This window comes from Elephantulus edwardii, unplaced genomic scaffold, assembly GCF_000299155.1.
Source record: "Elephantulus edwardii isolate Elephantulus edwardi_28Jun2011 unplaced genomic scaffold, EleEdw1.0 scaffold00028, whole genome shotgun sequence".
NCBI lineage: Eukaryota > Metazoa > Chordata > Mammalia > Macroscelidea > Macroscelididae > Elephantulus > Elephantulus edwardii.
In genome coordinates this window covers 6604251-6631099 of record NW_006399778.1, presented here as the reverse complement: position 1 = coordinate 6631099, position 26849 = coordinate 6604251, and the positions used below count along the sequence as shown (strand labels likewise).

The window sequence follows — 26849 nt, the reverse complement described above, 5'->3', positions numbered from 1 at the left end:
AGTAAACAACAACAACTGCACGTTATATACCTGGATTTCACCTGATGGTATGCATAGGAATCAGATTGATTACATATGTGGAAAGAACCGCTGGAGAAGCTCATTATCAGCTGTGAAAACTAGGCCAGGAGCTGATTGTGGAACAGACCACCAACTACTCATATGCAAATTCAAGCTAAAGCTGAGGAAAATGAAACCAAATCCGAGGCAACCAAAACAACAACAACTACCACCTAAAAATATATTCCCTGTTAGAATTGATATTGTTTAAAACTTTGCACATACATTGTAATTCTGTGCCTTTCAAATAGAGGTTTTGTATAGAGAATGGAGCTGAGCTGAATAGTGACAGAAGGTTGTGTTTTTCTTTCCTGGGGGGATGGGGAAGTAAGGGCTCATTTATGGGAATATTAATGGGGTTACAGGGGAAGGGAAGGGTGCAGTGTGTTAAGATGACCACTCATTCCTGTTTGTCCAGAACTGAAGGGATTCCACAGATGAAAGGTTTTCAGGAATAAAGTTGGCAAGTTCTGGAAATTGATCCCTCTAGCTGTCAGTGTGCCTTTGGAGTTCAAGGTCAGTCTGTGGCCAGGATCAGAGCTCAGAGGGTGTGTCAAGTTGGAGACAGTGTATGCTGAGGTTACAGGGCTACTACCAAGCTCAGGGGTCTTCAATGGCAGAGTGAAGACTCAGTCTGTGTCAGTTATTGGGAAGTCAGAGATCTGGGGCCAGGAATTAAAAGAGCAGGCTTGAATGTGTGGAGATCTTGCCATTGTCCATCCCCTTGGTGGGACGTGGAAGGAGGATGTAAGGGCAGGTGCTGGGCTCCACGCCTTGGATCTCTCACCTGGCTGGGGCATCGTCCACTCTTTGCACTCAAACAGACTGCTGGGTGCTGACAGTTCACCAACACCTGCCCAGTTTGTTGCCCGGGCACGGAATTCATAGAAGTGACCTTCTTGGAGGTTGCTGATCTGGAAGGGCAGAGCATATGTTGGAAGCCATCAGTGAGGAAGAGGTGCTGGGCCCCAGAAGGAGAGATACAGAGCGAGAAGGCAGGTCTGTGTCTCTGTGCTTGAAAATGAGCCTCCCTCACAGCAGTGGCCAGGTCTCCACCTGCACCAACAATGAGGCCACATTGCAGCCTACCTTGCAGACCTGGGCTGGGACGGGCTGCTGGTTGACTGGATGCCAGTCTGGCTCCTCTGGGTCGTGCTGGTCCAGGAAGTAGCCCAGAATCTTACCACCTCCTCGGTGCTTGGGAGGCTTCCATCCAATGACCATGTCATTCTTTCCACAGTTCAGGAGGATAAAATCGTATGGGGCAGATGGGATAGCTAGGAGGGGGCAAAGAGGTGAGGGCAGCTACTCGGGGAGGCTGGACAGGGCTGGGGAGTCTCACCCTACTCGAGGGGGTCCTTGTGAGCCAGTGACAGCTGCTATTACCCAGTAGATGACCTGATGACGGCTCTCTAGAGGGCACTGGGGTTTCAGGTTTCCTAGCCTAAGGGAATTTTTCACCCCTGTGGTTGGTCAGGCTTTGTCTGTGGCCTCAGTCTCCCCTTGTGGAGAGTAGTCAAGGTCAGCCCCAGTGCCCCTCAAAGGACTTACACCCCATTGGCTTCTGGGAATGACCTCCAGGATGGTCTTTCTGTACCCAGTCTCTGTCCTCCTCAGGGCTACCCTCAGAGGCTTGCAGGCTGGCCTTGCCCCTTTGGACTTACCCAGAGCCTGTTTGACCCTGATGGACTCAGTGGCTGCGGATCTCTTGCCCACCCCAGCCTGGCTGACGGAACTGACACAAAACTCATATTCCTTCCCTGTCTTTAGGCCAGGAACCGAGAACCTGAAAGAGAAGTGTGCAGCCCTCAGGAATGGCTGAATACCTCATGGACTTTTCTGAATGTTCCTCAACAATCTTGCAGGGTAAATAGCCTCCCAGCATGGTAAGATTTGAGGGTTATGGACTAGTTTTATCTGAAAATATTGCTTTGTCTTCATCATGGTGCCTGAAATGTCAAGCTGGAGGTTTTAGTCTTTAAAGTTTTACAGGATGGTTGCTTTTCTAGATGGTGCAAATTACTCTTGACTATTAACTGAAATGCTGGCAGTTTAAATGAACCCTGATGTGCCATGGAAGAAAGAGCTGGTGATCTTCTTCTGTCAAGATGACAGCCAAGAAACGCTATGGAACAGCCTGATCTGTAACATATGATGGGGTCAGCCTGAGTCAGCACAGAGTGAAGAACAGTATTTTCCTATTGTGTTTGTTTTTCTGAAACTCAACATTAACATGCAAATATACACTTGGAAAAGTGGCCACTGCCTGGCCTGGTGCTAGAGACTGCATCTTCAGGGCCTTGAGGTTTTTTTCCTAATCAAGAACCCAAACCAAATACCAAGCCATTTGCCACTGAGTGGGTTTCAACTCACAGAAACTCCATATCCACCAATGGCTGTGGCCTTTCAGAAGCGGCTCACCAGGCCTTTCTTCTGCGGCACTTTGAGGTGGATTCACCCTGTCAGCCAGCAGCTGAGTGCTTAGCTGGGCCACTCAGGGACTCCACAGGATTGCAGTTAAGAATAAATGAATTAAAACAGGAATAGAATTGTCCATCAGGCCATCAGCGCTCACTAAATAAATTAGCATATGGAAAACAATGTAGACTTGTGCCTGGTCCAGACTGAATAAGGAAAGTGACAGCTGCTGGCATTACTGTCCTGACTTTTCCATGGAAGAGGTACTCATCTGGGAAGGGATGAGGCTGACTCACTTGTGATCCTGGATGGGTTTGTTGTTGACTGTTTGCCACTCAGAAGACCCCACCTCTCGGCAGTAGATGTAGTAACCCAGGAGTTCTGGGCCTCCGTTCACAGGGCTCCAGGTAAGGGAGATGGAGGTCTGTGTGTCTCGTAAAGCTTGCACTTGAGCGGGAGGAGGCAGGGTAGCTGAAGAACAGAAATGTGGATGCAGTGAGGACGCTGAGGATTGTGGGGCTGGGAGAGAGTCCTGTATGCTTGGGGGGATTCAGGAGGCTGATCAGAGACCCTCAGGATCATCCCTGATGCTCAGCTCTGGTCCTGGACCCAGCTGGGCCCTGTGACCTGTGGCATCTTGGTCTAGAAGAAATGACTGTCCTCCCAATAACCTCTTGCCTGGAGAAGTGTGACTTCTGGCAGTCTAAAAGTTAATGTCCTAACCACAACTTTGCTTTTCTCCTTCATGATAGAAGAATTAGGAAAAAGGACACACGGACTTGTCCCGTAGATCTAGAGGCCTGGGCCATGAGTGCCGGCAGCCTTGCCCCATCCCCCTCTCTTGCATCTCACAGTTACCTGCTTTCTTCCCCAAGGTGATGGGCTCACTGGGCTCTGAGGGGTCGCTCATGCCATACTGGTTCATTGCTCTTACTCTGAAGACATATGACTTCCCTTTCTCCAGATTCAAAAGGGCGAACTGTGGGGATTTCACGGGAGTCTCTGTGCTGATGGCCTCCCAGGTGCCACTACCAATGACAGACTGTAAAAAAAGGAGAGAAACTCGGTGATACAATCGCAGGGTTCTGTGCTGGGTACCCTCACACCTGCTGTAGTAACTCGTCCCTCGGGCCCAGGCTGGTCCTGAACCCCTGAGCTGTGAATCCACCTGCTCCACCTGGTGGATGCCTGATGACCATCCCACATTCAACATGCCCAGAACTCAGCTCTGGAACTTTCCCCCATTCCTGTGCTACCCACATGGCGTCAGTGGCATCCATCATCCCACCGCCTGTCACAAGAACAAACAAATTTGTATCAGAAGAAATGCAGCCATGGCGAGGATGGTAAGCCTTCATCTCATACTTTGGCCATTTATCAGGCAGTTATCAGTCCTTAGAAAGGGATATCATGCTTGGAAACAGAGAAGGGCAGAGAGCAAAACCCTGAGCGAGATGGACTGACACAGTGACTGCCCTAATGGGCTGAGGGACAATGGAGGTCATGAGGATGGTGCATGATAGGGCATGGTTCCGATCTAGTTGTGACTAGGCTAGCTGTGGGTTAGAGTCATCTTCATTTCATCTAACAGCAACAGCAGAAATAGTTTAAAGTATGAGATAGACCTCGATGTATGCATTGACATAAACCAACAAACAAGCCATTGTAAGTGGCTAACAGAGAAACATTAGGATTAGGGATAATAAATAAGGATGACAGAAGAATTGATGTGTTTGAATTGTGGTGTTGGAGAAGAGTACTAAATATCCCATTGACTGGGGGCGGGGGGACCCAGCAAAATGAACAGATACATTTTGAAGAAAGTGCAGACAGAGTGCTCCTTGGAGGTAAAGACGACAGACAAAGCTTCATCTCACATACTTTGGGCATGTTGCTAGGAGAGGCATTCCTTAGAAATGGATATCATGAGTGAGCTCGGGTGGCCTAGTGGCAAGAAGCTGCACTGCAATCCTAGAGGTACAAGGTTCAAACCCACCAGATGCTCTGCTAGAGAAGAAGGGGCAATTTCCTCCTGTACTAGTCAGATCTGATTTGATGATACACACACACACAAAATAAAATAATAATAATAAAAAGAAATGGATATTATGCATGGAAAGGGGAGGGTCAGTGAAAGAGAGGAAGACCCCCAATGAAGTGGCCTGACATGGTGACTGCAGCAATGGGCTCAAGCATATCAGAGATGATGAGGATGGCACAGGATAGGACAGGATTCAGGTCTGTTATTCATGGGGGTCTCTATGAGTATTCTCAAGTCAGCAACAACAACAAAGCACAGAGAAGCTAAATGATATGCCCAGCATCATACAGCCAGAGATGAGATTTTTATCCAAGCTCCAAGGATAAACTATTGTACTCTTGGGATGTCATGCACAACAGAACAAATGCTGCCTGCACCTAAATGCATCTCCATGACCAGTTTCAGACTGGATCACTGTGACTCATACGGTTTTCATGGGGTGATTGTTTTGGCAAAGGTAGATTTTCAGGACTTTCTTCCTGGCCTCCCTTTGTCTGGAAGCTCTGCTGAAACCTGTTCAGCATCATAACCACAAACAATGTCCCACTAACTAAGGGTTGGAGACTGTGTATAAGCTGCACTGGCCAGGAATTGAACTTGAGTCTCCTGCATGTAAGGTGAGAATTCTGCCACTGAACTGCCAGTGTCTCCATTTTACTCTGTAGTTGTTAGATGTCATTGAGTTGGTTCCATTTCACAGAAAGCCTATGTATAATGGAAGAAAACACTGCACCACCTTCACGATTGTGGCTAGATTTGAGACCATGGTCACAGTGTCAATCCATCTCATTGAAGTTCTTCCTCCTTTGCACTGACACTTTACAGAGTGAGATGTCCTTCTCCAGGGACATTATACTTTAGGGTCCCACAAAGCAAATCTTCAATTACTAATATCTTTTCCACTTCAAGAAGTAGGATCACTCTTGAATGTGAAAAAGAGGTTCATTTGGACCTCTAGAGCTAGAGATAATTTCTCCCTAGCAATTTCTTCATTTAGTCACTAAATGTTTGCTGTCTAACTACTGTTTTCAGATTTTGTATATTTTCATGAATATCTTCATAAACTACTGTTTACAACAGCATTCTCAGGTTAGTGGCAACCTCAAACCCTGAAGCACGGCCTTATTCAGATCCTTCTAGGTAGGGCGACTCTTTTTTTCCTCTGGAGATTTTCCCAGGAAGCACTGCCTGGGGTCTCTCAGCACTCACTGGCACTTCCTGTACCCAGGTCCCTCAGATGCATATTTCTCAAGCTAGTTTAGAGCCAGCACCCTAAACATCGCCATACCTTCTCCAAGGAGTACGTCAATGTGGCCTTGCCTCGGGGGCTAGGCTCCTCCCAGCTCAGGACCACATAGGCCTCTCGGATCTCACTGGCATGGACATTGGTTGGGGCCGAAGGGATGATCACTGACTCTGCAATTAGAATTATCCAGAGGCAGAATCAGGCAGGTCTCAGAGACCCCTAGACATAGTCCCACCATAAAGCAGGCACGTGCACCCAAAGAGGGATAGGGACCTGCTGTCAGTGACACCACAAGGCAGGGCAGAGCCGGGATCAGCATCCATGCCTTCCCAGCTCTGCCCAACATGCCATGTCCTCCAGGAGGACCGCAACCACCCTGAGCCGCCTGACCGCCTCTAACTGGATCCAACCCATTCTCATGGTCCCACAGCCAGCACGGGTGCTGGAGTTTTGGTGCAGAGCATTTAGAAGATTAATGCATACCTTCAAAATCATCTTTGCTGATTGTAACCTTGCTCCCAAAACCGAAGGAGATCTCTAGGGTCAAGAATGCAAACACTAGGTGAGGGTTGAGGCTGGGTCAGGAGAACAAGTCCAGGAAGACTACACCCTGTTTGGGTTCTGCACCTCCCATGGTCCTCAGTCCTGGCCTGGCAGCCCCTCACTGTGTAACCCTAGGTGGGCCTATCCTGGGCCTGTTTCTCTGAGGTCAAAGTAGAGTGATGCTGCTCCCAGAAAGATGCTCTGTCCTCTTGAAACAAACAGGAACAGATTGGAGAAGGGAGTTATCTGGGACTCGGGGGCAGGTACAATCCAAGTCAAGCTGAGTTCTCCTCTCAGGCTGGAACATGTCCGTTCGTTCCCCACCCCCCTGCGTGCCCCCAGGACTGTGTCTCTGTCTCAGGTTGGGGACGCTCCAGGGCAGGGCTGCTTCTGTCCTGCAGGGGGAGGGCACCTGAAGCAGGAGCAGTGGTCCTTTCAGAGCAGTGTCTCCTCTACCATCTAGGGAGTTCCTGAGGGCAGGGCTGTACCCGCCCCCCTGCCCCCCCAGGCTAGGGCTCCTCACACAGAACTGAGCCTTCCCCATCAGACTAGGGTTTCTGAGGCTGCTCTTTTAGACTCAGGCTTGGTGTGGGAACCAGCGTCCTGTGTGCAGCCACCCTGACCATGGCCTGAGAGAGACTCTGGATATGTCCTGGCATGGCTTTTGTACCCACCTGTCTTCCTCTGGGCTTCCTCAGCTTCACCCATGATAACCGACTCTGAAGCCTTGGAGGGGAGGCTGCTCCCTGCTCGGTTGATGGCTCTCACCCGGAACCGATAGCTCTTGCCTTCGATGAGGCCTTGGACTGGGCACCGGCAGGTTCCCCCAGGGGCCTCGTGGCAGGACACCCATTCCTCAGACTCACCCTGGCACCTGTGGGAGAAATATTCAGCCCCTGCACATGACTTACCCTTTCACTTTGAGCGTTGGTAAAGGTCACTCTGTCTTTTCCCAATTCCAATTTCAATTTCGGGCTGCCCACCCAGTTCTTTGCCTGGAAAGTCCTCTCCAGTTCAAAAGCCTGGCTCCAACTCTAGGCCTCCCAGCAAGCCTTCCTGCCTCCCTTGACCACAATGCTAGTCGATATAGCGCCTCCTTTCTTTTCTGGAACTTTGTTCTGTGCCTCTCAGTCTTAGGATGTAGGGCTGACCACCTGTGCTCTGAAAAGGTGGGACCTGCAACTCAGAGAAGTGAAGTGACTTGCCGAGGGTCACACGGCTTGTGAGTGGTAAAGAAGATTTCACTGACATCTGTCCACACCATAAGCCTGTACACCTTCCAGACAGACCCTCTAAGCCTGGACTTTCCGCACCCTCTCAGGACCACCAACCCCAGGCAATATGATTGCATATGATATGTGCTGGATGGAGCAGTGGTCCCATTCCTGAGTCCAAATCCCAGCGGCACTGCTAATAATCAACATGATTTTGGGCAAAGCCATGCCCCTACAGATGCTTCGAGTCCTCATCTGTAGAAGGGGTTGGTGTAAAGTCTCCTGCCTTATATTATAATGGATTAAATGAGAAAAGACATGCACTTTGTACAGCCTCAGGGACAGTCAGCGAGCCCTCTGATGGCAGAATTAGCTGGAAGGAAGGGAAGGAGAGGGGATGTTCCACTCTCCCCCTCCTCATCTCCTAGAGCCCTCTCCCCCGGGATCAGTGCTCTGTCACAGTCATCCAGGGAGGAAATAGTCACCCAGTTCGTGTGGGCTCAGGTTGCCATCACATATTAACAGCCCCCTCCCAGACCATCTCCTACTGTAGAGGGCCCCAGAATTATGACTGGTGCTAACAGTGGACTTCTAGGGGACAGGGTGACAGATTTAGAGGCATGGATGCCCTTCTGTTGCCCCTAAACTATGTAACAGTCTACTCCCTACTCTGTGATGAGGAATTGGGGGCTCAATGAGGCTGGGCATGGGGGCTCCTATTTCCTGTGGTCCCCATGCTTGCTGGGCCTGGGACCCTCAGGAGTGGGACTCACTGCTCGATGGAGTAGCCAGTAATGGGGCTGCCCCGGGTGTCACTGGGCGGGGCCCAGGTCAGGATGAGGCAGTCTCTGTTCACATTCAGACAGCGGACATTCAGAGGGGAGCCTGGGGCACCTGCTTTCTCAGCGGCAGCATCTGAAACCCACGGTTAAGGGAGAGGAAGAGGCTCTCGGTCAGTGTCACTCAGCAGCATGCCCTTCTCATCACCAACCAGGACTATCTCCCCATCACCTCCAGGTGCTTAACTTTGAGTTCTAAGACCTCAAAGACTCTAAGACTTACTCCGGGCTGGAGTCAAAGCTGCTGTCCCTTAACAGCAATAGGGACTGGTACTATTTATTAGAGACTCATTCAACACCATGAAGCTAAGTAATTGGTGTAACTAATCTTCAAAGTGATCTTCCACTTTGTAGAGGAGGAGATTGAATCTCAGAGAGACAAAGTAGCCAGATCAAAGACACCCAGCAAGGGAAGTGACTAAGTCAGGATCTGAACTTATATCTGGTTCAAACACCAGGAGACAGAACTCTACCAGTGACCAGATCCCACCCTAGGTACAAGCTTAGCCCATCTCCCTGGACCCCAAGTGTGGGGCCTCGGTTCTGTACTTGGAGGGTAATAGGATGCCACAGAGATTCTTAGAATCTGAACCAACACCTCTATTTTATAGCAGGGAGCCTGGTATCCCAGGAGGGCAGGGGACTAGCCAGTCACAAAGTAGTCAGTTGGGGCAGTGCCCGGGTTTCTGGGCTCCCGGTCAGTCCTTCTCCCTTTCCCCTATGTTCCTCTCACCTCTCACAAACACATAAGTGCTCTGTTCGCGGACCCCAAAGGCCGAGGCGACCTGGACCATGTAGAGCCCCTCGTCCTCCTTGTAGGCACAGGACACCTTCACAGTCGCCTGACGGTGAGCCATGAGGAGCTGCCGGCGCTCAGAGGACCTCAGGAGTCTCCCTGAAGAGGCAAAGCTGTTCATTGTGAGTTTGTGGGGCTCCTGGTCTCCTCTGGGAACCTGCAGGCATTCCAGGAACCAGCAGGCATTCTAGGGATCCAGAGACCTAACTTAACACAGGGTGGGGCTGATGTGGCCACAGCTTGAAGCTCCACTGGGCTCCGGGATACAGTAGAGGTGGTGACTTGCAGGGTTTTGCTGAAATGGCAGTGGAATGCTGCTCTTCTGAGGGCTTAGGAGGGAATGAGGAGGCCCAGAGAGAGGCCTGGGATCCAGTGAGGAGACTGGAGGCCAGTGAGGAGATCAGGACTAAGGGGATGGGTCCTCAGTCAGGGGTTTGGAGTTAAGTGAAGGGAGAGGAACTCCATGAAAGAAATCAGAGTTCAGTGAGGGGATGGGGCTCAAGGAGGAAGTGGGTCTCTCGAGGGCTGGGGCTCAACATGAGGAGAGAGCTGAACGAGAGGAGACGTTTTCACTAGGGTGGTGACTGCCCTTGTGAAGCATAGTGGAGGCCCAGGGATGCGTCCAGAGCTCCCTTAGTGAGAGAGTACAAACTTAATAAAGAAGGCCTTCTGGGGCCCAGGGAACGCGCCTTGCTCTGAGGCCACCCTGTCATGCTTCTCTTTGTCCCATATACAGGTCCTGTCCTCCTGTCAGCAGCCTCTATTCTGGAAGATCTACAGATTTTGGAAGGCCTCTCAGCCTTGTTATTGCAGCTGTTCCTCAGGCTCCTGCGGCTCCCCCACCCCTGCCAGCAGGTGCAGCCACCTCAGGCTCAAGACTGGGACACCAGAGAGGGGACTGGGCTCCTTGTCCTTGGACTGTAGACCTCGCTGCAGACCAGGCAGGTGGGCCAGCTCCCTTCCTCTTCCTTTGAGGGCCACCTCTTTCTGGCCCTGGCTTACTGGCTTCTCCCAGGCCTTGCTCATAATGCTCTCAGAGGCCTCTTGGCTCTGAGACTGTGTCTGTTTCCCTGTGCCCACATGATGTGCCTGTGCCTGCCTCCATCTGCCCTGAGCAAGCCCGCTACAGCCTGCCTCTGGCTTTGACCTTTGCATTCTTATTGCTTCTATTGCTGTGGAGTAGTCCTGGGGGGGGTGGTGGTGGTGGTAATTGCTCATGAATGGGACTGAACACTGCCAACTTCATTTCTCCACCCTGGCTGAGAGTCCCTGGAAAGCCAAGGTGTCTCCTGCAGGTCTCTATCCTCCCCCTGTCAACCCTGGCATCCTCCCCTGCCCCCAACCGTGCCCGTTTTCCTCTGTGGCTCCAGCACCCCTGAATCAGATGGTCTTAGTTTGGGGAAGGGTACAGTTGGGTCTTCTTCACCACTGGGGTGTCCTAGGCTGGGGATGGAGTCAGGGCTAATCCTCTGGCTTCTGGCCTCTCTGGCTCTGAGCTGGCTGTAAAGGCGGTGCTACTGAAGGTAGGGACCAGCACTGGGGTTCTCACCGTCTCTGAACCACTGGATGTTCTGCTCGGCATCTAACACATCATCTGAAAACAAGCAGGACAGGTAGAAGGGCTCCTTCTCACGGGCAAACACAGGCTTCAGCACCGATGTGAACTCCACGCGGGAGCCAAACAATGATCCTGGAGTGGGGAACAGGAGTTTGGGTTGAAGCCATTGGAGGCTGCGGGCCTAGAGCATGGATGAGGCATAGATGGGACCCTCCTCAGGTGTCTCAGCTTCTCTGGGTTCACAGTTCCCCAAGATGGGCTTGATGGGAGGGAAGAGACTTGGTCCTGAGAAGGGACGCATTACAGCAGGAATTGGGTAAATAAAGCAAGACAACAAACATCCAAAGGCCATCAGGCGCGTGGTCTTTTGGGCCATAGATTTCTATTTCCAGTTTAGCTTTTGCTCAGCAGTTGGGGAGTTTGGGGACCTCCAGAGCCATTTTGTTAGTCTTAGTGTTCTTGTTAAGTGCATGGAGTTGAGGATGACTCATAGTGAGTGTTAAATCAACCCCAAGGCGAGGTCCTCCAGTGGGATGGCTGGCTGGGCTGCTGGAAGGGCGAGCAGGGAGGCATGAACAAGGATCCTAGACCTCCCTCCCATCCTCCCCTCTAAAGACTCCTTACTTTTGTAGATCTCCGAATCGAAGCCAGCATCCTTCCCCAGGTACGCTGAAAACCCAAAGGACACGGAGTTGGAGAAAGTTCAGATCCCACATTCCTACTAGATTTTAGAGATGCAGGCTTTGGGTGTGGGGTAGAGTCCTGGTATGCTGGGGCTCAGATGGTGACTTAGGGAACATTCCTCTCCTTTCTGTACCTCAGTTCCTTCATTAATAAAGTAGGCACAGCAATTAGCTATAGTGGTGGCGCTGTAACTGATGAATTCACATGAAAGAACATTTTCAGCAAGAGCCCGGCTCTTGGTGGTTTTCTTCCATTCCCAAAACTGTTGTCACCATAACACACTACCTAAAGGCCAAGCCTGGACACACTGCGACTTCTTGTAGGACCAGAGACAGCCAGCAGGCATGACAGCAGTGCTCCAAGAACCCCTCTATATTTACAGTCAAAATCCAAGGCAATATTGACACAGACCATCAGGGAATTAGCAAGAATAGCAACTGCTAAACTGGGTGCTCACCAAGTGCCTTAGCGTAGCTAATTTAACCTTCACCCCAGCCCTTCCAGGACCATTGGTATCCTTATTTACAGACAAGAAAACTGAGGCCTGGCCACCAGTTAACACTCCAACAGCCTGATTTCATGGCAGGACATGGCATCCCTGGAAAGGAGTGTAGTGAGTGAGGCCCAGAGAGGGACAGAGCCTGCCCAAAGTCACACAGGACATCAGCGGGAGACTCAAGATTAGAACCCAGGAGGGCCCAGAGTTAGAGTACAGGAGGACTCAGGATTAGAACTCAGAGGCTCTGTGTCTCAGTCCAAGGACGTTAAGAATTTATGATGGGGTCACAACAGTTGCTGTGAGCATGAGAGAGTGGCAGGGAGTAGGTGCCATCATCAAGAGGCTGTTTGAAGATTTGGAGATCTGGATGGTAGGATGGTACCAGGGAAGCAGAGTTCACGCCTGACCTTGAACTTGACTCTGGGTTCAGCCTAGGGGACAGTTCAAATTTCCACATTGAGAGCCTGCCCTGGCGAGGCAGCTTCTCAAGTTATTTAGGGAACCAGGCAGGGAGTGGAGAAAGCTCTGAAGGACAGTTTAACGAGGTCTGATGAAGGGTAGGGGTGGTTGGGGAGCCAAGTTGCTTAAGCAGTCAGTGGCCAGTGTGCATGTGTGTGTGTGTGTGTGTGTGTGTGTGTGTTCTGTCTTCTAGGCTACGTAAGGTCAGGCAACAGTGTTCTCTTGGGCTCAGAGGTGCTGTCTGGGTTGTGGTGTCCAGGAAAGCATTCTACCTGGGTTGGAGAGAGGGAGGAGGGATTGTTGTTTCCTAACAAACTGCAGCTTCTCATTTTTATCCATGTTCTCTCCTTTAAGAAACCCAAGCATCTGAAGAAGGTACTGGGTTCCCCTTTTACAGATAAAGCAATGGAGGCTCTGAGAAGTAAATGGCTTGCTCAGGCTCACACAGCTGATCAGAATTTAGGGTCTTCTTCACTGCTTTGAGCTGTCATTTCAGATACATAGAGGTAATAGATCTAAGAGCATAAAAGAGGGTGATTGGGAGGTTGCTAGGGTTAAGTCTTTGATCCTGAAGATCCCTCACTCAGGGATAGCAGAGCCAGACTACTCTCTAGGGGTCCTGCGCTGGATATAAATACAGTCTGCCCCCTGCTGTTACAAGCAGGATTTAGGTGTAGTTACTTTGAACCGTAGTAGCATGAATGTGACTATCAAAAGGTCAAGTGGAGTCTGGTATCTATTATGTTTTTTGCTTTTCAAGCAGTGTACTGGACCTACATCCGCCTGGAGGGATGGACTTCTTTTTCTAATTCATCTACCCAGTCCACACAAAGTGCTCATCTATGCTAATGGTCACCCTGTGGACAGAGATGAATGTAAGTCCAAGCCTTAGCCCAAGATGAAATAAGATGTGTTATGAAGAGAACTCAGAAAATGTCCATCTCCTTTCCTTCTGCTTCCCTTGATAGCAACCCACAGGGACAGACAATTTCGTCTCGTCCGTGCCTTCCGCCTTCAGCCCACAGAGCTGGTGCTGCTGGTCAGGCCAGTCTGAGGGAGAAGACTCTATTACTCATTCTTAAGGGAAGTGAATCTCCATGGCTGCCCTTGTCTTCTGACCACCTCAGGCCAAACACCATTCAGAGCCAAGGGCCCTTGCCAGAGTCCAGCAGTAGACCTAGGACCTCATCTGCTCAGCTTGGGTTTGCTGTGGCCTGACCTGGCCTGGCTGGAACGGGAGGACTTACTGCGGACAAGGACTTTGGCAAAGGAGGAGGCCTGGCCGTAGGCATTCTTCACCACCACAGTGTAGGTGGCCGAGTCCTCAGCAGTGCATCTGAAAAGGAAAGAGAAGTTCCCCTAAGTCTGCTGGGCAAACTCAAGTCCCCGCCTGAGGACAACAAAAACTAATGGTGCAAGGGAAGACCTTGGGCTCCGGCTCTGGCCCTACCTCAGGAAAGCTGCGTGCCTGTGGGTGGGTCACTATTCCTGTAATGCCTCAGCTGCATCCTCTAAAAAACTTGGAGTATAACACCAGTCTCACTTCAGGCTTTGAAAATAGAATGTGCATTGCAGTGCTATTACTGACTCTAAAGGCTCAGAGAAGAAGTTAAGTGACATTCCCAAAGTTGCACAGCAACTGGAATTTAACTCTGCTTCAAGGTGATGGACTCATTCTGGCACTCCTCTGTCCCAGAAACAACGCGAGATCAGAATCCTGGGGCATAAGCTCTCTTCTTTCACAGCAGAGGATGGGCCTGTTGCCCGAGGCACAGACCTGGGCCAAGTGACCTTGCTGTCAGGCCTGGGACTCACCACCAGCCAGGCCAACCTTGCCATGTCCTCACTTGAGGCAAGGATGACTCCACCTCAAGGGCACGATAAGCCCATGGGATGGCAACAAACTTCTGGACACCCTGTCCTGGCTGGTGACAAGTATAAGTGGTACGATATGGCACAAGTGGCCCATCAGCAAACTGAGACCCCTGGAAGCCTCTCCTTTCGTTCTGGTCACTCTAACTGGAACTTCCTTTGACTTGTTTGCTTGCTTTTATTTTGCTGATATAAAACATGCATTCCTTGTTGTTGTTGTTAGGTACCATTGAGTCGACTACAACTCATAGGAACCCTCTGAGCAAAAGCTCTGCACCTTGCACTATCCTGCACCATCCTTACCGTCTCTGATATGCCCAAGTCCATTGTTACGGTCACTGTGTCAATCCGTCTCACTGAGGGCCATCCTGTCCTATGCTGACTCTCTACCTTCCCCAGCATGATGTCTTGTTCCAAAGACTGGCCCTTCCCAAAGTATATCCAAAGTATGTGAGATGAAGTTTCACCATCCTCGCCTCCAAGGAGCGCCCTGGTTACACTTCCTCCAAGACAGACTTGTTTGTTCTTTTGGCAGTTTGTGGCCTATTCAATATTCTTCCCCAATACCATAATTCAAAGGTGTTCTGTCATTTTATCCATTTTCAAGCTCGTGAGCCAGTGACATGAATCACTTTCACAACGTTGTGAACATCAACACTTGTTTCATTATTTCCTCAAATGGAAATGCTGTCCCCACTGAATAGGAACTCTTCTTTCCTCTAACCCATGGTAACCACTAGCTTTCTTTTTGTCTCTTGTAGATTAGTCCTAGAAATGCCAGCATATAAAATGTCTTTTTGTGTCTGGCTTATTTCACAGAAACTGTGGTGGCTCAGTGGCAGGGCATTGTACTGCAAAGGCAGGTGGTTCAAATCCACCAGCTCTTCTGGGAGAGAGAGATGTGAGGTCTCTTCCCATGAGATTTATAGCCTCTGAAAACCTTCTGGAGGGTTTCATTCCAACTCTGGCAGTGGCGTTGATGTTTTATTTTACTAAGCATGATGCTTTCGTTCACATACTTGGTAACATGTATGGGAAGTATATTTCTTTGTATAGTGGCATAATAAATACCCCGTTGTATACACAGACCACATGTGTCCATCCGTTCATCTGGTGATGGTGAGGCAAACTTGGAAAGCATTGCTCCAAACAAGTGCTCTGGGCCCTGTAAGGGCAGGAGGGTCTGGGGGTTGCGTGCTTCACCGGGGTTCTCAGGCTCACCTCCTAATCTCCAGGGTCAGCAGCCCATAGTTGTTCTTGATACGATACTTTCCAGCAGGAAAGAGGCGGGGATCGAGCCTTGTGTCATCTTTGTACCTATGGAGACACAAGTTTATGCAGGTGGGTAGCTCCAAGCAGACAGAATGAAGAACACTCTTAGACTGGGGTTCTAGTTTTTCCCTTCTCCCTGGTGGAGAGATATCAGAGAATGTACCCCCAACCCCTATATCGCTCACTGACCCCTCAGGACAGTAGTTCCGTATCTTGGCTCTGATTATAATCATCTGAGAAGCCTTTTTTTTTAAAAAAAAAATTTCAATGAACATTTACAGAGATTTTGGATTTCCGTTCATTCATTGCTGCACTTCTTTCCCCGCCCAGCCCTCCCTCCCACCCCAGTTTGCTCCTCTATTTGAAAAGTAAAAGAAACACTCCCTCCCTGGTACACAATCCCCCCACACCCCTCCCACTGCCCCAAGTACATTCCACTATGCAACCTTAATTGTGGACTCTTGTTATAACCATAATACCTATCATACATCACTTTTAAATTATTCTCTCCCTCATCTGTTTCAGTGCAGTATACACAATTGATCCAGTTTTTCTCAGTCTTACCACAACCCTGATACCAGTCCCATTTTACAGCAGTGGCACTGTGCAATATTTGTCCTTTTGTGACTGAGATATTTCACTCAGCATAATGTCCTCTAGGCTCACCCATTTTGAATAATATTGCATGAGTTCCTTGTTTTTCAATGCAGCATAGTATTTCATTGTGTGAATATACCACAGCTTCTCTATCCATTCATTTGTTGATGGGCATCTGGGTTGTTTCCAACTCCTTGCTGTTGTGAACAAAGCTGCGATAAACATGGGTGTGCATATATCTGCTTGGGTGGCAGTTATGGTCTCTTTGGGATATATTCCCAGTAGTGGAATTGCTGGGTCAAATGGTATCTCTATTTGCAACTTTTTGAGAAAACGCCATACCGCCTTCCACAGTGGTTGCACCATTTTACACTCCCACCAACAGTGAATAAGGGTTCCAGTTTCTCCACAACCTCACCAGCATTTGTTGCTTGCTGTTCTGTTAAATTTTGCTATTCTGACTGGGGTGAGATGATATCTCATAGTTGTTTTGATTTGCATTTCTCTTAGAGCTAGGAATTTTGAACATTTCTTCATGTGCTTGTTAGCCATCTGAATGTCTTCTTTGGTGAAGTGTCTGTTCATATCCTGTGCCCATTTTTCAATTGGATTATTTACCTTTATCTTGTTGTAGTGCTGTGAAGCCTTTAAAACACTCCACATTTATGTTGCATCCCAAATAAACTCAATCAGAATGTCTAGGATGTCTAGGGTGAGACCCAGGTATCAGAATTTTTTTTTTAAATCCTCACATGAGTCTTAAGAGTGGTCAGCTGGGTCAGTTGGTCCTGCTGTACCCTGGATACCTCTTTTTGCCTTCTGCTGTCTTTGCACTGCCCACAGGGCTGAGGTGAGGAGTCTGGAGGGCCCAGGAGTCAGGAGGTCTGGATTTCTGACACAGTTTGCTGTGTGACCTTGGGCAAGTCAGTCTCCCTCTCTGGGCCTCTGTGTACATGAGAGTTTGATGGGCCACCCATGGGTTTCATTCTCTACCCTGTGGTGTGGTCAAGGTGAAGAGGAGGCATCAGTAGAGAGAGGGGGCCCTAACCCACATGTGGTGCCTCCTTAGACCTGGCCTCTCCTAAGCCTTGTTTGTCTCCATGGAAACTAAACAGCCACACCCATAACCCACTACTATTACCAGTAGACTTTGAAAAGAAGCTCAACTAAATCTCCCATGAGGGGAGGGTGCCTGCTCTTGGATGTCCAATCTCTCCTGCTCACTGAGGCCTGGGGCTGAGGTCATGCTCCCCCACACTACACCTGTCAGGAACATTTCTGACACTTCACCCTGGCTAGCCTCTGCCAGCCAGAGAAAACACAGCAGCTGTAGCCCTGGGCACAGAGGCCACAAGGCTATCCAGGTCTTTCCCTGGGGCCCTTCAGTCAGGACTTTAAAGGCACCAACTGTGTGGGTGGTCCTGAGTGGAGGCCAACAATAAAATAAGATCAAAGAAGATGATTCAGGCCAGGAGCCCAGTGTCTGGTCTGGGGAGGTCCTCATAAATGTAGAGTCTCATTATTTATCTAAGGTCCCTCTACCTCTCCCATAGTTGCCCCGAGGAATAAAGATGTACAGTCTTTTCTGGTGTGACTTATAGACTCTGAAAATCCACTTGGAGGGTCAGCTATGAGTCCGTTCCGACTTGATGGCAAAGAGGGGGTTTTGGTTTTGGTACATTGGTGTTAGATTTTGCTTTTGAGGGTGGTTGGCTTGAGAAATAAATTCTAATTGACATCACTAGGAATTATGGCCAGGACTGATGGGCTGAGTCAATTCCAACTCATGGAAATCCCATTAGCAACAGAGTACAATTGCAATGTTAAAGGCTGAGAATTCATGAATGAAGGTAGATCACCAGGCCTTTCTTTCAGAGTACCTCTGGGTACACTTAAACCTCCAATCTTTCCGCTAGTAATCTTTAGTTAGCCCTCTTTAGCCAAGGACTCTGTGGTCATGACGACTGAGTTATGTTTAAGTTGTCCAGTTATTAGCCAGAGATCTAGAAGCCTGAGGCACTGAGTTTCCAATACCTCACTCCTCAGCTGCTTCCTCCCTCCACCCCCATACCAAGTATTCCCTGAGCCCTCGACATGCATGGTCACCTCACTTTGTCCCCTGCCCGTGGAGTGAGGGCTAGGAACGTAGAGTCTCTGATGAATCCAGGCTTCCTTGGCTTGGCATTTATGTTTTTTATCTGACCCAAGTCCACCCTCTCAGCAAATTTCCCTTCTCTGTGCCTTTCCATCCGTGTCCCTCTGGTTTAAAACAAGAAAGATGTGTGTCAGGTTGTATCTTTTCTCCATATCTGTTCAGTCTGTATGCTGAACAAATCATTCAAGGAGCTGGATGATATGAAGAACAATGTGTAGCATCTAGCTTGTAGGAAGACTCGCCAATAACCTGCCTTATACCTTATACATGCAAAACCTTGCATGCAGAAAGTGAAGAGGACTTGAAGCATTTGCTGCTAAAGACCAAAGACTGCAGCCTTCAGTATGGATTACATCTCAACACCAAGAAGACAAAAATCCTCACCACTACACCAAAACAGCTAACAACATCATGATAGATGGGAGAAAAGATCGAAGTTGTCAAGGATTTCATTTTACTTGGATCTACAGTCAACACCAGGGAGCTCTGGTGGCCTAGTGATAAGGAGCTGTGCTTCAATCCCAAAGGCACACGGGTCAAATCCATCAGCTGCTCTGTGGGAGAAGGATGGACAATCTCCTCCTATGACTTGCAGCATCTCTGAAAGCCCACTGGAGGGTCAGCTATGGGCCAGTTCTGACTCAAAAGCACAACAATAACAAACAACAATCAACAATAAACAATAAATACCCAAGGTAGCCACACAAAATAAAAAGTATTTTGCACTAGGAAAAAATCTGCTGTCAAGGACCTCCTCTCCAAAGTTCTAAAAAATATGGATGTCAGTTTTAAAGACTAAGGTGCATCTACTCCAGCACTTGGTATTTTCTGTTACTTCCTATGCATTTTAAAGTTGGGAAGAAGGCTGACAGAAGGAAAACCGATGGCTTTGAATTGCGATGTGGGTGAGGAGTACTGAACATCCCTTGGACTACCAAAAGAACAGTTTCTCGGAGGAAGTGCAACCAGGATGCTCCTTAGAGGCAAGGATGGTAAAATTTCATCTTACTTATGAGGGGCCAGTCTTTGGAAAAGTACATCATGCTGTGAAAGGTGGAGAGTCTGAGAAAGAGAGGAAGACACCTTCCACCTCCAGCAAGATGGATTGACACGATGATAAAAATGGGCTTGAGCGTATCAGAGGTTGTGAGGACGGCACAGGATAGTGCAAGGGTCAGATCTGTTGTTCAAAGGGTCACTAGGGGTCATCGGGAACTTGAAGGCACCTAACACCACCACCCCTGGTTTAGGCCCCGGCATCCCTCAAGGGCATTGGAGTTGCTTTAACACCTGACAGGAGGCGTCCTGCCTTTTCTCATGCCGTTACCCTAAGCAAAGAGTCTCTTTCCCACTGGGAAACATCTTCCATGTCCTTGAAGCCACCTCCTCCACGAAACCTTCCCAGCACAAGGGTAAGTGCCTCCTCAGCCTTCTCATGCCACAGAGCCTTCTCCCTCAGGGACACTGACTCAAGCTGAGTATTATGTACCCTCTGAGCATCTGTTCCTGCATGGGCCTCAGCCTCTCTCATTAGCCTAAGCAATTTGGCTATGTGTTTGAGCCTTCACAGTGCATTTAAGAAGCGCTCCTCGGTTAGTCGATGAATGGTGTCTCCGGGCCAGCCCAGTGAACGAGGTCTTCCTTCTGAGTCTGGGCTGAGTCCCTGCCAAGGGCCTGGGTGTCTCCTCCAGAAGCCAAGGCAGGCACTGTGTGTGGGCTGAAGGATTGATGATAGGAAACCAGACCCCCAAACCAGGAATGTTGGGGGCCACCTGGGACCCTACAAAGGAGATGGGCCTGGATTTGACTTCCGTCCCTTTTGAAGGTGCTTAGCATTCTGTTGTAGCAACCCTGTCGGCAAGGGTGAAAACAAGATTCCCTCCTGGAAGCTTCCATGGAATACTGTAGACTTGGATCTCTGTGCCGGAGAACAACGTCAGGGAGTGGCTGCCGGGCCAGCACAGCTGAGGCATTGACCCTCTCTGAACCCAGGCCAGTTGACTGGAGCAGTACATTGACAGGGAACTGCCAGAAATTCACGCGTGGTCCGGAAGAGGTCGTGGAATGAGGGGTCTCAATGAGGATGTCAGAGAATACCAGAAAGATGTTTACTTGTATTTTATTGACCATGAAAAGACATTCAACTCATGAATACAATAAATTGTGTGTAATACTGACAACAGTGCTAACTTCAGAATCCTTAGTTGTGCTCATGAAGAATTTGTATGTGAACTAAATAAGAACAGTCATTCTAACAGAACAAGGGGACACTGCATGGTTTCAGATGAGGATAAATGTGTGTCAGATTTATATCCTTTCCCTGTACTTGTTTAATCTGTCTGCTAAGCAAATAATCCAAGAAACTGGATTATATGATGAACAATGTGGCATTAGGATGGGAAGATATGCAGATCACACAATCCTCTTTGTCATTGTTAGGTACCCTTGAGTCGAGTATGACCCACAGTGCCCTGATGAACAACAGATATGAATCCTGTTCTATCCTGGGCCATCCTCATACTTCCTGACACATTGGAGCCCACTGCAGCAGTCACCCTGTCAATCCATCTGGTCGAGGGTCTTCCTCTGCTTCACTGGCCCTCTACCTTTCCGAGCATCATGTCCCTTCCTAAAGAACAGCTCCTCCTGGGAACATGCTCAAAGTATACTAGATGAAGCCTCATCATCTTTGCCTCCAAAGAGCACTCTGGCTTCACCTTCTCCAAAACATATTTGTTTGTTGTTTGGGCAGTCCATGGGATGTTTGGTGTTCTTCTCCAACACCACAGCTCATAGGCATCAAATCTTGCTTATAGAAAATGAAATTGAAGCACTTACTGAAGAAGTTCAAAGACTACAGCTTTAAGTATGAATTAAACCTAAACATCAGGAAAACCAAAGTCCTCACAACTCGATAAATAAGCAACATAATGAGAAATGGAAAAAGGATTGTGGTTGTCAAGGATTTCATTGTACTTGAAATAAAAAATCAACATATGACAGCACCAGCCAAGAAATCAAAAGACATGATGCATTGGGGAAATTTACTGTCAAAGATATCTTTAAATCTCAAAGAATAAGAATGCCAGTCTAAAGACTGAGTTGCACCTGATCCAAGCTGTTGTTGTTTACCGCCGAGTTGGAACCGACCCATAGTTCACCCTCCGGAGAGTGTTCAGAGGCAGTTAATGGCACGGGAAGAGATTGCCTTAATCGCACAGGAGATTGCCCACCTTTCTCCAGTGGAGCAGCTGGTGGCCTCAAACCGCATGCCTTTGGGATTGCAACGCAGCTTCTTGCCACTAGGCCACCAGAGCTCCCTGATCTAAGCTGTAGTATTTTAAATCGCTTTCTGTGCATCTGAAAGTTGGACAATGAATAAGGAAGATTGAAGAAGAATTGATGCCTTTGAATTGTGGTGTTGGTGAAGTGTATTTAATATCCCATGAACTACCAAAAGAATAAATCTGTGTTAAAACAAGAGTGCTAGAGGATTCTTTGGAGGCAAAGATGGTGAGGCATTGTCTCACATACTTTGCACATGTTGTCAAGAGGGAATAATCCCTGGGCAAAGATTTAATACTTGGAAAGATGGAGAGTCAATGGAGAGGACGACCCTCACACGATGAACTGACACAGTAACTTGACAATGGGCTTGAACACAGAAAAGCTTGTGAGGAAGGTATCAGATAGGGCAAAGTTTTGATCTGTTATACTATGACAATGTTGTTGCTATGAATTATAGCCAACTCAATGATACCTCACAATAATAACAATCAAGAGCCATTCTACTACCGATCACTAGTGTGCAGGCAAGACTCAAGTCCCAGCATCTAGCACATATCTGGCACACTTTGTTAACTGAACGCCAGCTGACAATGACCAGTTCAAACATTACTGTTAGGTGCCATCAAGTGGAGCATGACTCATTGTGATCCTATGAACAACTGATCTAAACGCTGCCCTATCCTGTGCCATTCTCACAATCTCTGACACACTCGGGTTCATTGCTGCAGTTACTGTGTCAATCCACCAGCTTGACGGTCTTCCTCTCCTTCGCTGTCCACTCCCTTTCCAAGCATGATGTTTTTTCCCCAAGGAACAGCCTCTCCTAGCAACATGTCCAAAGTATTAGAGACGAAGCTTGATCATCCTTGCTTCCAAGAGGCAACCTGGCTTCACCTTCTCCAAGACATATTTTTTTTAAGTTCGTGGAATATTCACCAAAGGCAGCCATTTTTCTTCTGTAGTCCTTATTCATTGCCCTGCTTTCAGATGCACAGCAAGTGACTGACAAGTCCATGGTCTGAATCAGGCACACGCTAGTCTTCAAACTAACATCATTTGCGTCTCAGTAAGTCTGCAGTATGCCTCCCGATCTCCTGACTGCTGGTACCATGTATATTGCTTGTGGATCCAACCTTACTGGTTGTGGATCCAATTTCAAGGTTTTCTCCATCTAACATTAGATGAACTCTCCATCAAGTTCAAATATTAATACCCTCAAAAAGTTTCTTTCTGTGACTGCTCCTACTCTAAGTGCTTCCTAATTCTCTGATTGCCAGAGCATTTTGTGTGCCTTCAGGTAAACATAGCTGTAATGATTTTTATTCTCTAGGCCAATCAGAAGCCTTACGACTGGGTTCAGCAGGCTAGAGTTTGCCCTCGTTCTGAGGTTCTGCTTTGGTTACACTCCCAGGAATGGTGTCTCTTGCTTGCCCATCCCTTTTCAAGTTCTGAAGGCATCCATGACATCATGCCCCTAAATCCTCTCCACAGGCTAGCTGAACAGGAGGTTCAACGCATTTTACAGAGCAGAAAATTCAAGCAGGCTCACAGAAGTTAAGAGACGTTATTGAACCCGTACACTGGGTAATACAGGACTATCACCAGCCCTGAGCTGCTTCTCCCTTCAGGAACCCATGCCTTTCTGACCTCCTCTCTTGCTCCCCTACCATCTATCCTACCTCCCATCATCTTTCAATACCTCTAGCCCCTCCCTAGACTTCCAGTTCAGAGCAGCTGCCTTCTATTACCACCAGAATAAAAATTTTACAAGTGTTGGCTCCTCAGACACTCCCCACCATCTTGCAGTCCCAGGGGGCAGGGAGGTGGCTAAGAATAACCCTGGCCTGAGTTTCCCCAGCAGCTGCTGCTCTGTATGGGGAGTGGGCCGAGCTGGCAGGGGGACAAGCTCAGGGTCAGAGGGTCTGCAATTTTTCTAAGCCTCCAAGCTCTCCTAGGAGAGGAATGAGGCCCTCAGGGGGAAACTGAGCCTCTAAGGAACCGCCATGCTTGTAAGCCCAGGAGCTTGCAGGCAGCACTGGGGCCTCCTCCCTCCCATACTTACCAGGTGACCTGGGGCGGAGGGGAGGCCTTGACAGTACAGGTGAGCAGGACTGTGGTGTGTTCCCAGACAGCGTGGGAGCGCAGAGGGATCCAGAACCAGGGCCCCCGGCCGGAACACAGCTCCCTCAGCTCCTTGGCCTCCCGGATCTTCTCCTCTCTCTGGAAGCACAAGGTGGTCTGTGACTCCTGTGAGCCAGGGGACGACCCTTCCCATCTTTGCTATCACTTTCCAGGCGCGGCAGTGTGATACAATGGGCTTTGGAACTACCTGTCCTGGGGTTAAGACCTAACTTGGCCACTTGCTGACTGTGGGACCAGACAGGCTGATTAAGCAGCTCTGAGCCTCAGTTTCCCTATCTATAAACTGGGAATGATAATATCCCACCCCAACCTCACCCTCACTTGCCTGTGAAGTTGTGGTGAGGATTAAATAAATAAATGAATTTAAAGTAAGTTACTTTAAAGGTGGACCTAGTACTTATAAAATCTCATTTAAGTATTAACCATCACTTCTGAAGGCACATGGTTCAAGGCCACACTAGCTGCTCTGCAGGAGAAGGATGGACAATCTCTTTCCATATGATTAACTGCCTCTGAAAACCTACTGGAGGGTCAGCTATGGGATGGTACATGACAACTCCTGCCCTAGGGAAGGGGAATGCAGAATAGTGTCAGGAATAGCATTCTCCAGGGTCTTTCATGTCTTAGAAATTGGGATAGTTATGTTACGAACATAAACTCTGAATTCCTACCTTCACACTGGATTGGCACAATCATATCTATTTCACAGATGAGAAAACTGAGGCTTGGGTAGGCTAAGTCACTTGCCCAAGGTTACAAGACTAGAAGTATTGGAACGAGAAGGCAGCTGTGCTTAGCCGATTTCCTGGACATCTCACCGCCTCTTGAGGAGGGGTAGGGAAGAGGTGGGCTCACGGAGGAGCAGCCGCCACAGGTCTCTGTCCTCACCCGCTGCCTCAGGGCCTTCCAGTCCCGTCGCTGGCGCAGCAGCCTGCGGGTACGTAGGAAGGCGATCTCCGTCTTCTCCCATTCGTTGTCAAAGCCCACTCGCTTCTGCCCACGCTCCTCGAGCTCCGCAGTGGAGGACTGACGCCTCAGCTGGGCCTCCCTGTGGGTGACCAAGGCCTTCAGAGCCCAGACAGGACCTGGGGTGGGAAGGTCCTGCTAGCTCCATCCTCATGCCTCACTGCCAGCTTCTTGAGGACAAGAGCAACTTTGAACTCTCTTTTGTCCCCAAACACCAGACAGAACCCCGCATATAGTAGGTACTTAATAAACACTTGCTATTTGTTATAGTTTGCAAAAGTCTTTCATAGCTTCTGTTTTGTACTCCCTATAACCAAACGGACAACTATTATTGGTCCCATTTTACAGGGTTTTGTTGTTTCACAGTTCCTATAACCAACAGGACAAATAGTACTGGCTCCATTTTGCAGGGTACAGGACTGAGAACTTCAAGCCAGATAGAACCAGACAGGCCTCCTAGTCTGGGACATTGACCAAAGCTAGCTGCAGCGACAGTCAGGAATCTTAGGACTGCATTATTTGCCCTGCTTCCTCCTTTTTCAGGCTCCCCCTATTTATGGCATCCCTTGGCGAATTGGGGTCCCATTTAATGCCCTTTGGGTATAGTTTCACACCACCGCCTGTGGGCCTACACAGAGGGTGGTGTGGTGGGCTTTACTTTCTTTCTAGATTGGAATCCAACTAGCTCCTTATGCTGGGGCGCTCAGGGGGCCTTATGACTAATAACCTGCACTTCCAATACAAAAGCAGGTGGTTCGAATCCCCCAGCTGCTCCTTGGGAGAAAAATGGGCACTCTCCCTGTGCAATTTACAGCCTCTGAAAACCCACTGGTGAGTCAGCTGGAGTCGGTTCTGACTTGATGACAACGTACAACAACAGCCCCTTCCTCTAAATGTATGGCTTTGGGAGTCCAGCAGGGACTCAGGGGCCTGGATAGTATGGTCCCTTTTCCAGCCCAAGGCTCTCTGGGAACGTCACCCGACTTACCAAGACATCTCTGAGGTGGCCGTCAGAGCCAGGGCTGCTGCGAGGGAGTAGTCAGCAGCACTGAACTGGTAGTCTTCCTCACTGCTTCAGGGAAAAGAGGCGTGAGTGCCCCCCCTGGGGCTCCGTAGGCTCTGGTGGGTCTCCTGAGCTTGGGGCTGCAGTGATAACACTTCACCCTCCCGGCACTAGCGGGTAAGACTGTGCCTCCAAATCCCATCGCAGGCCCCCACCACCCCGCGCCCCAGACAGGGGTCTCCAGAGGACAGGGTTGAGTGTCTCTTTCAGATGAGGGTCCCCGGCAGGGCAGGTTGAGGCTGGTCCGGCCCCCACACTCCCACCTGGTGCGGAAGGTCCGCCTCTGCACTGAGGAGCCCATGTGCAAGCTGTGCTGTCGCTCCTCCTTCTGCTCCTCCTCCTGGAAGTGCTCCAGCTTGTGCACCTCCACGGTCTCGGGGTTCTGGGGCTCCCCGGCACTTCCGGGGCTGTGCGGCAGAGTCATGGCTATGACAGCGACAACCTGCCAGGACCGAGATCTGTGGTTATTCCACCAGGCATGTGCCTGTCTCTACCCTAGGAGGTCCCTCCGATATCCCTCCTGGAATGCTTGCAGGATAGGGATCTCTCTTTAATGGGGAAAATAGGGAAACTGACGCCTGAAAAGGGGTGAGGACTTACCCAAAGTGGGGCTTGGGGCTCTGAGCTGGGGCTACTCACCACCCCTCGGCTTCCAGCTGAATGGACACTTGCAAGCTACACTTGAACGTGGGCTTCGCTGTGTGACACTGGACAAGACCTTTCGTCTGATTATTGAGCACTGTGATATCTAAAGATTGCAGTTCCGTGTGGACTGGTGTCCTCATTTTACTCAACTCTCAGGCTGACTTCTGGATTCCTCACCTACAGCATCTTTCCTTCCTCCTCAGCAACTCCATTTGACTCATGCTGCAAAGTGCCACCTGAGATAACTTAGTGTCACAGGGACTCTGGGGCCTGCTGGGTGTGACCCTGGATCCTTTGCATATGGGTGCATGACCAAAAACAAGATTCTCTGACTTGGTTTCCTCACTTGTAAACTGTATCCACTGACTTCCCAGTGTATCTTAAAACTTAGTTGAGCACCAAGTGCCTTAAGTTTTATGTAACTGTTAGGCATTAATGTTCTTTTCCTATGAAGCTTTACTGAAAAACTGCTGGTTACCTGGAACTTTCTCT

The 26849-nt window shown here is 49.2% G+C and overlaps 1 protein-coding gene across 1 annotated transcript in view; it reads right to left on the bottom strand.

Moving 5' to 3' along the window:
* MYOM3 (myomesin 3) overlaps window positions 1-26136 on the bottom strand; it is a 57630-nt gene extending 31494 nt beyond the window's left edge. The window contains exons 1-18 of the mRNA XM_006883657.1: window positions 25976-26136; window positions 25638-25718; window positions 24572-24731; window positions 23604-23761; window positions 15451-15546; window positions 13605-13693; window positions 11340-11384; window positions 10707-10847; window positions 9095-9256; window positions 8296-8437; window positions 6983-7182; window positions 6249-6302; window positions 5808-5935; window positions 3337-3520; window positions 2775-2949; window positions 1725-1846; window positions 1150-1337; window positions 848-974 (exon numbers count right to left, since the gene is read on the bottom strand). Of these exons, the coding sequence (XP_006883719.1) occupies window positions 848-974; window positions 1150-1337; window positions 1725-1846; window positions 2775-2949; window positions 3337-3520; window positions 5808-5935; window positions 6249-6302; window positions 6983-7182; window positions 8296-8437; window positions 9095-9256; window positions 10707-10847; window positions 11340-11384; window positions 13605-13693; window positions 15451-15546; window positions 23604-23761; window positions 24572-24731; window positions 25638-25718; window positions 25976-26136 (2413 nt within the window). The remainder of the gene's footprint in view (window positions 1-847; window positions 975-1149; window positions 1338-1724; window positions 1847-2774; window positions 2950-3336; window positions 3521-5807; window positions 5936-6248; window positions 6303-6982; window positions 7183-8295; window positions 8438-9094; window positions 9257-10706; window positions 10848-11339; window positions 11385-13604; window positions 13694-15450; window positions 15547-23603; window positions 23762-24571; window positions 24732-25637; window positions 25719-25975) is intronic.
* Between the last annotated feature and the right edge of the window lie 713 nt (window positions 26137-26849).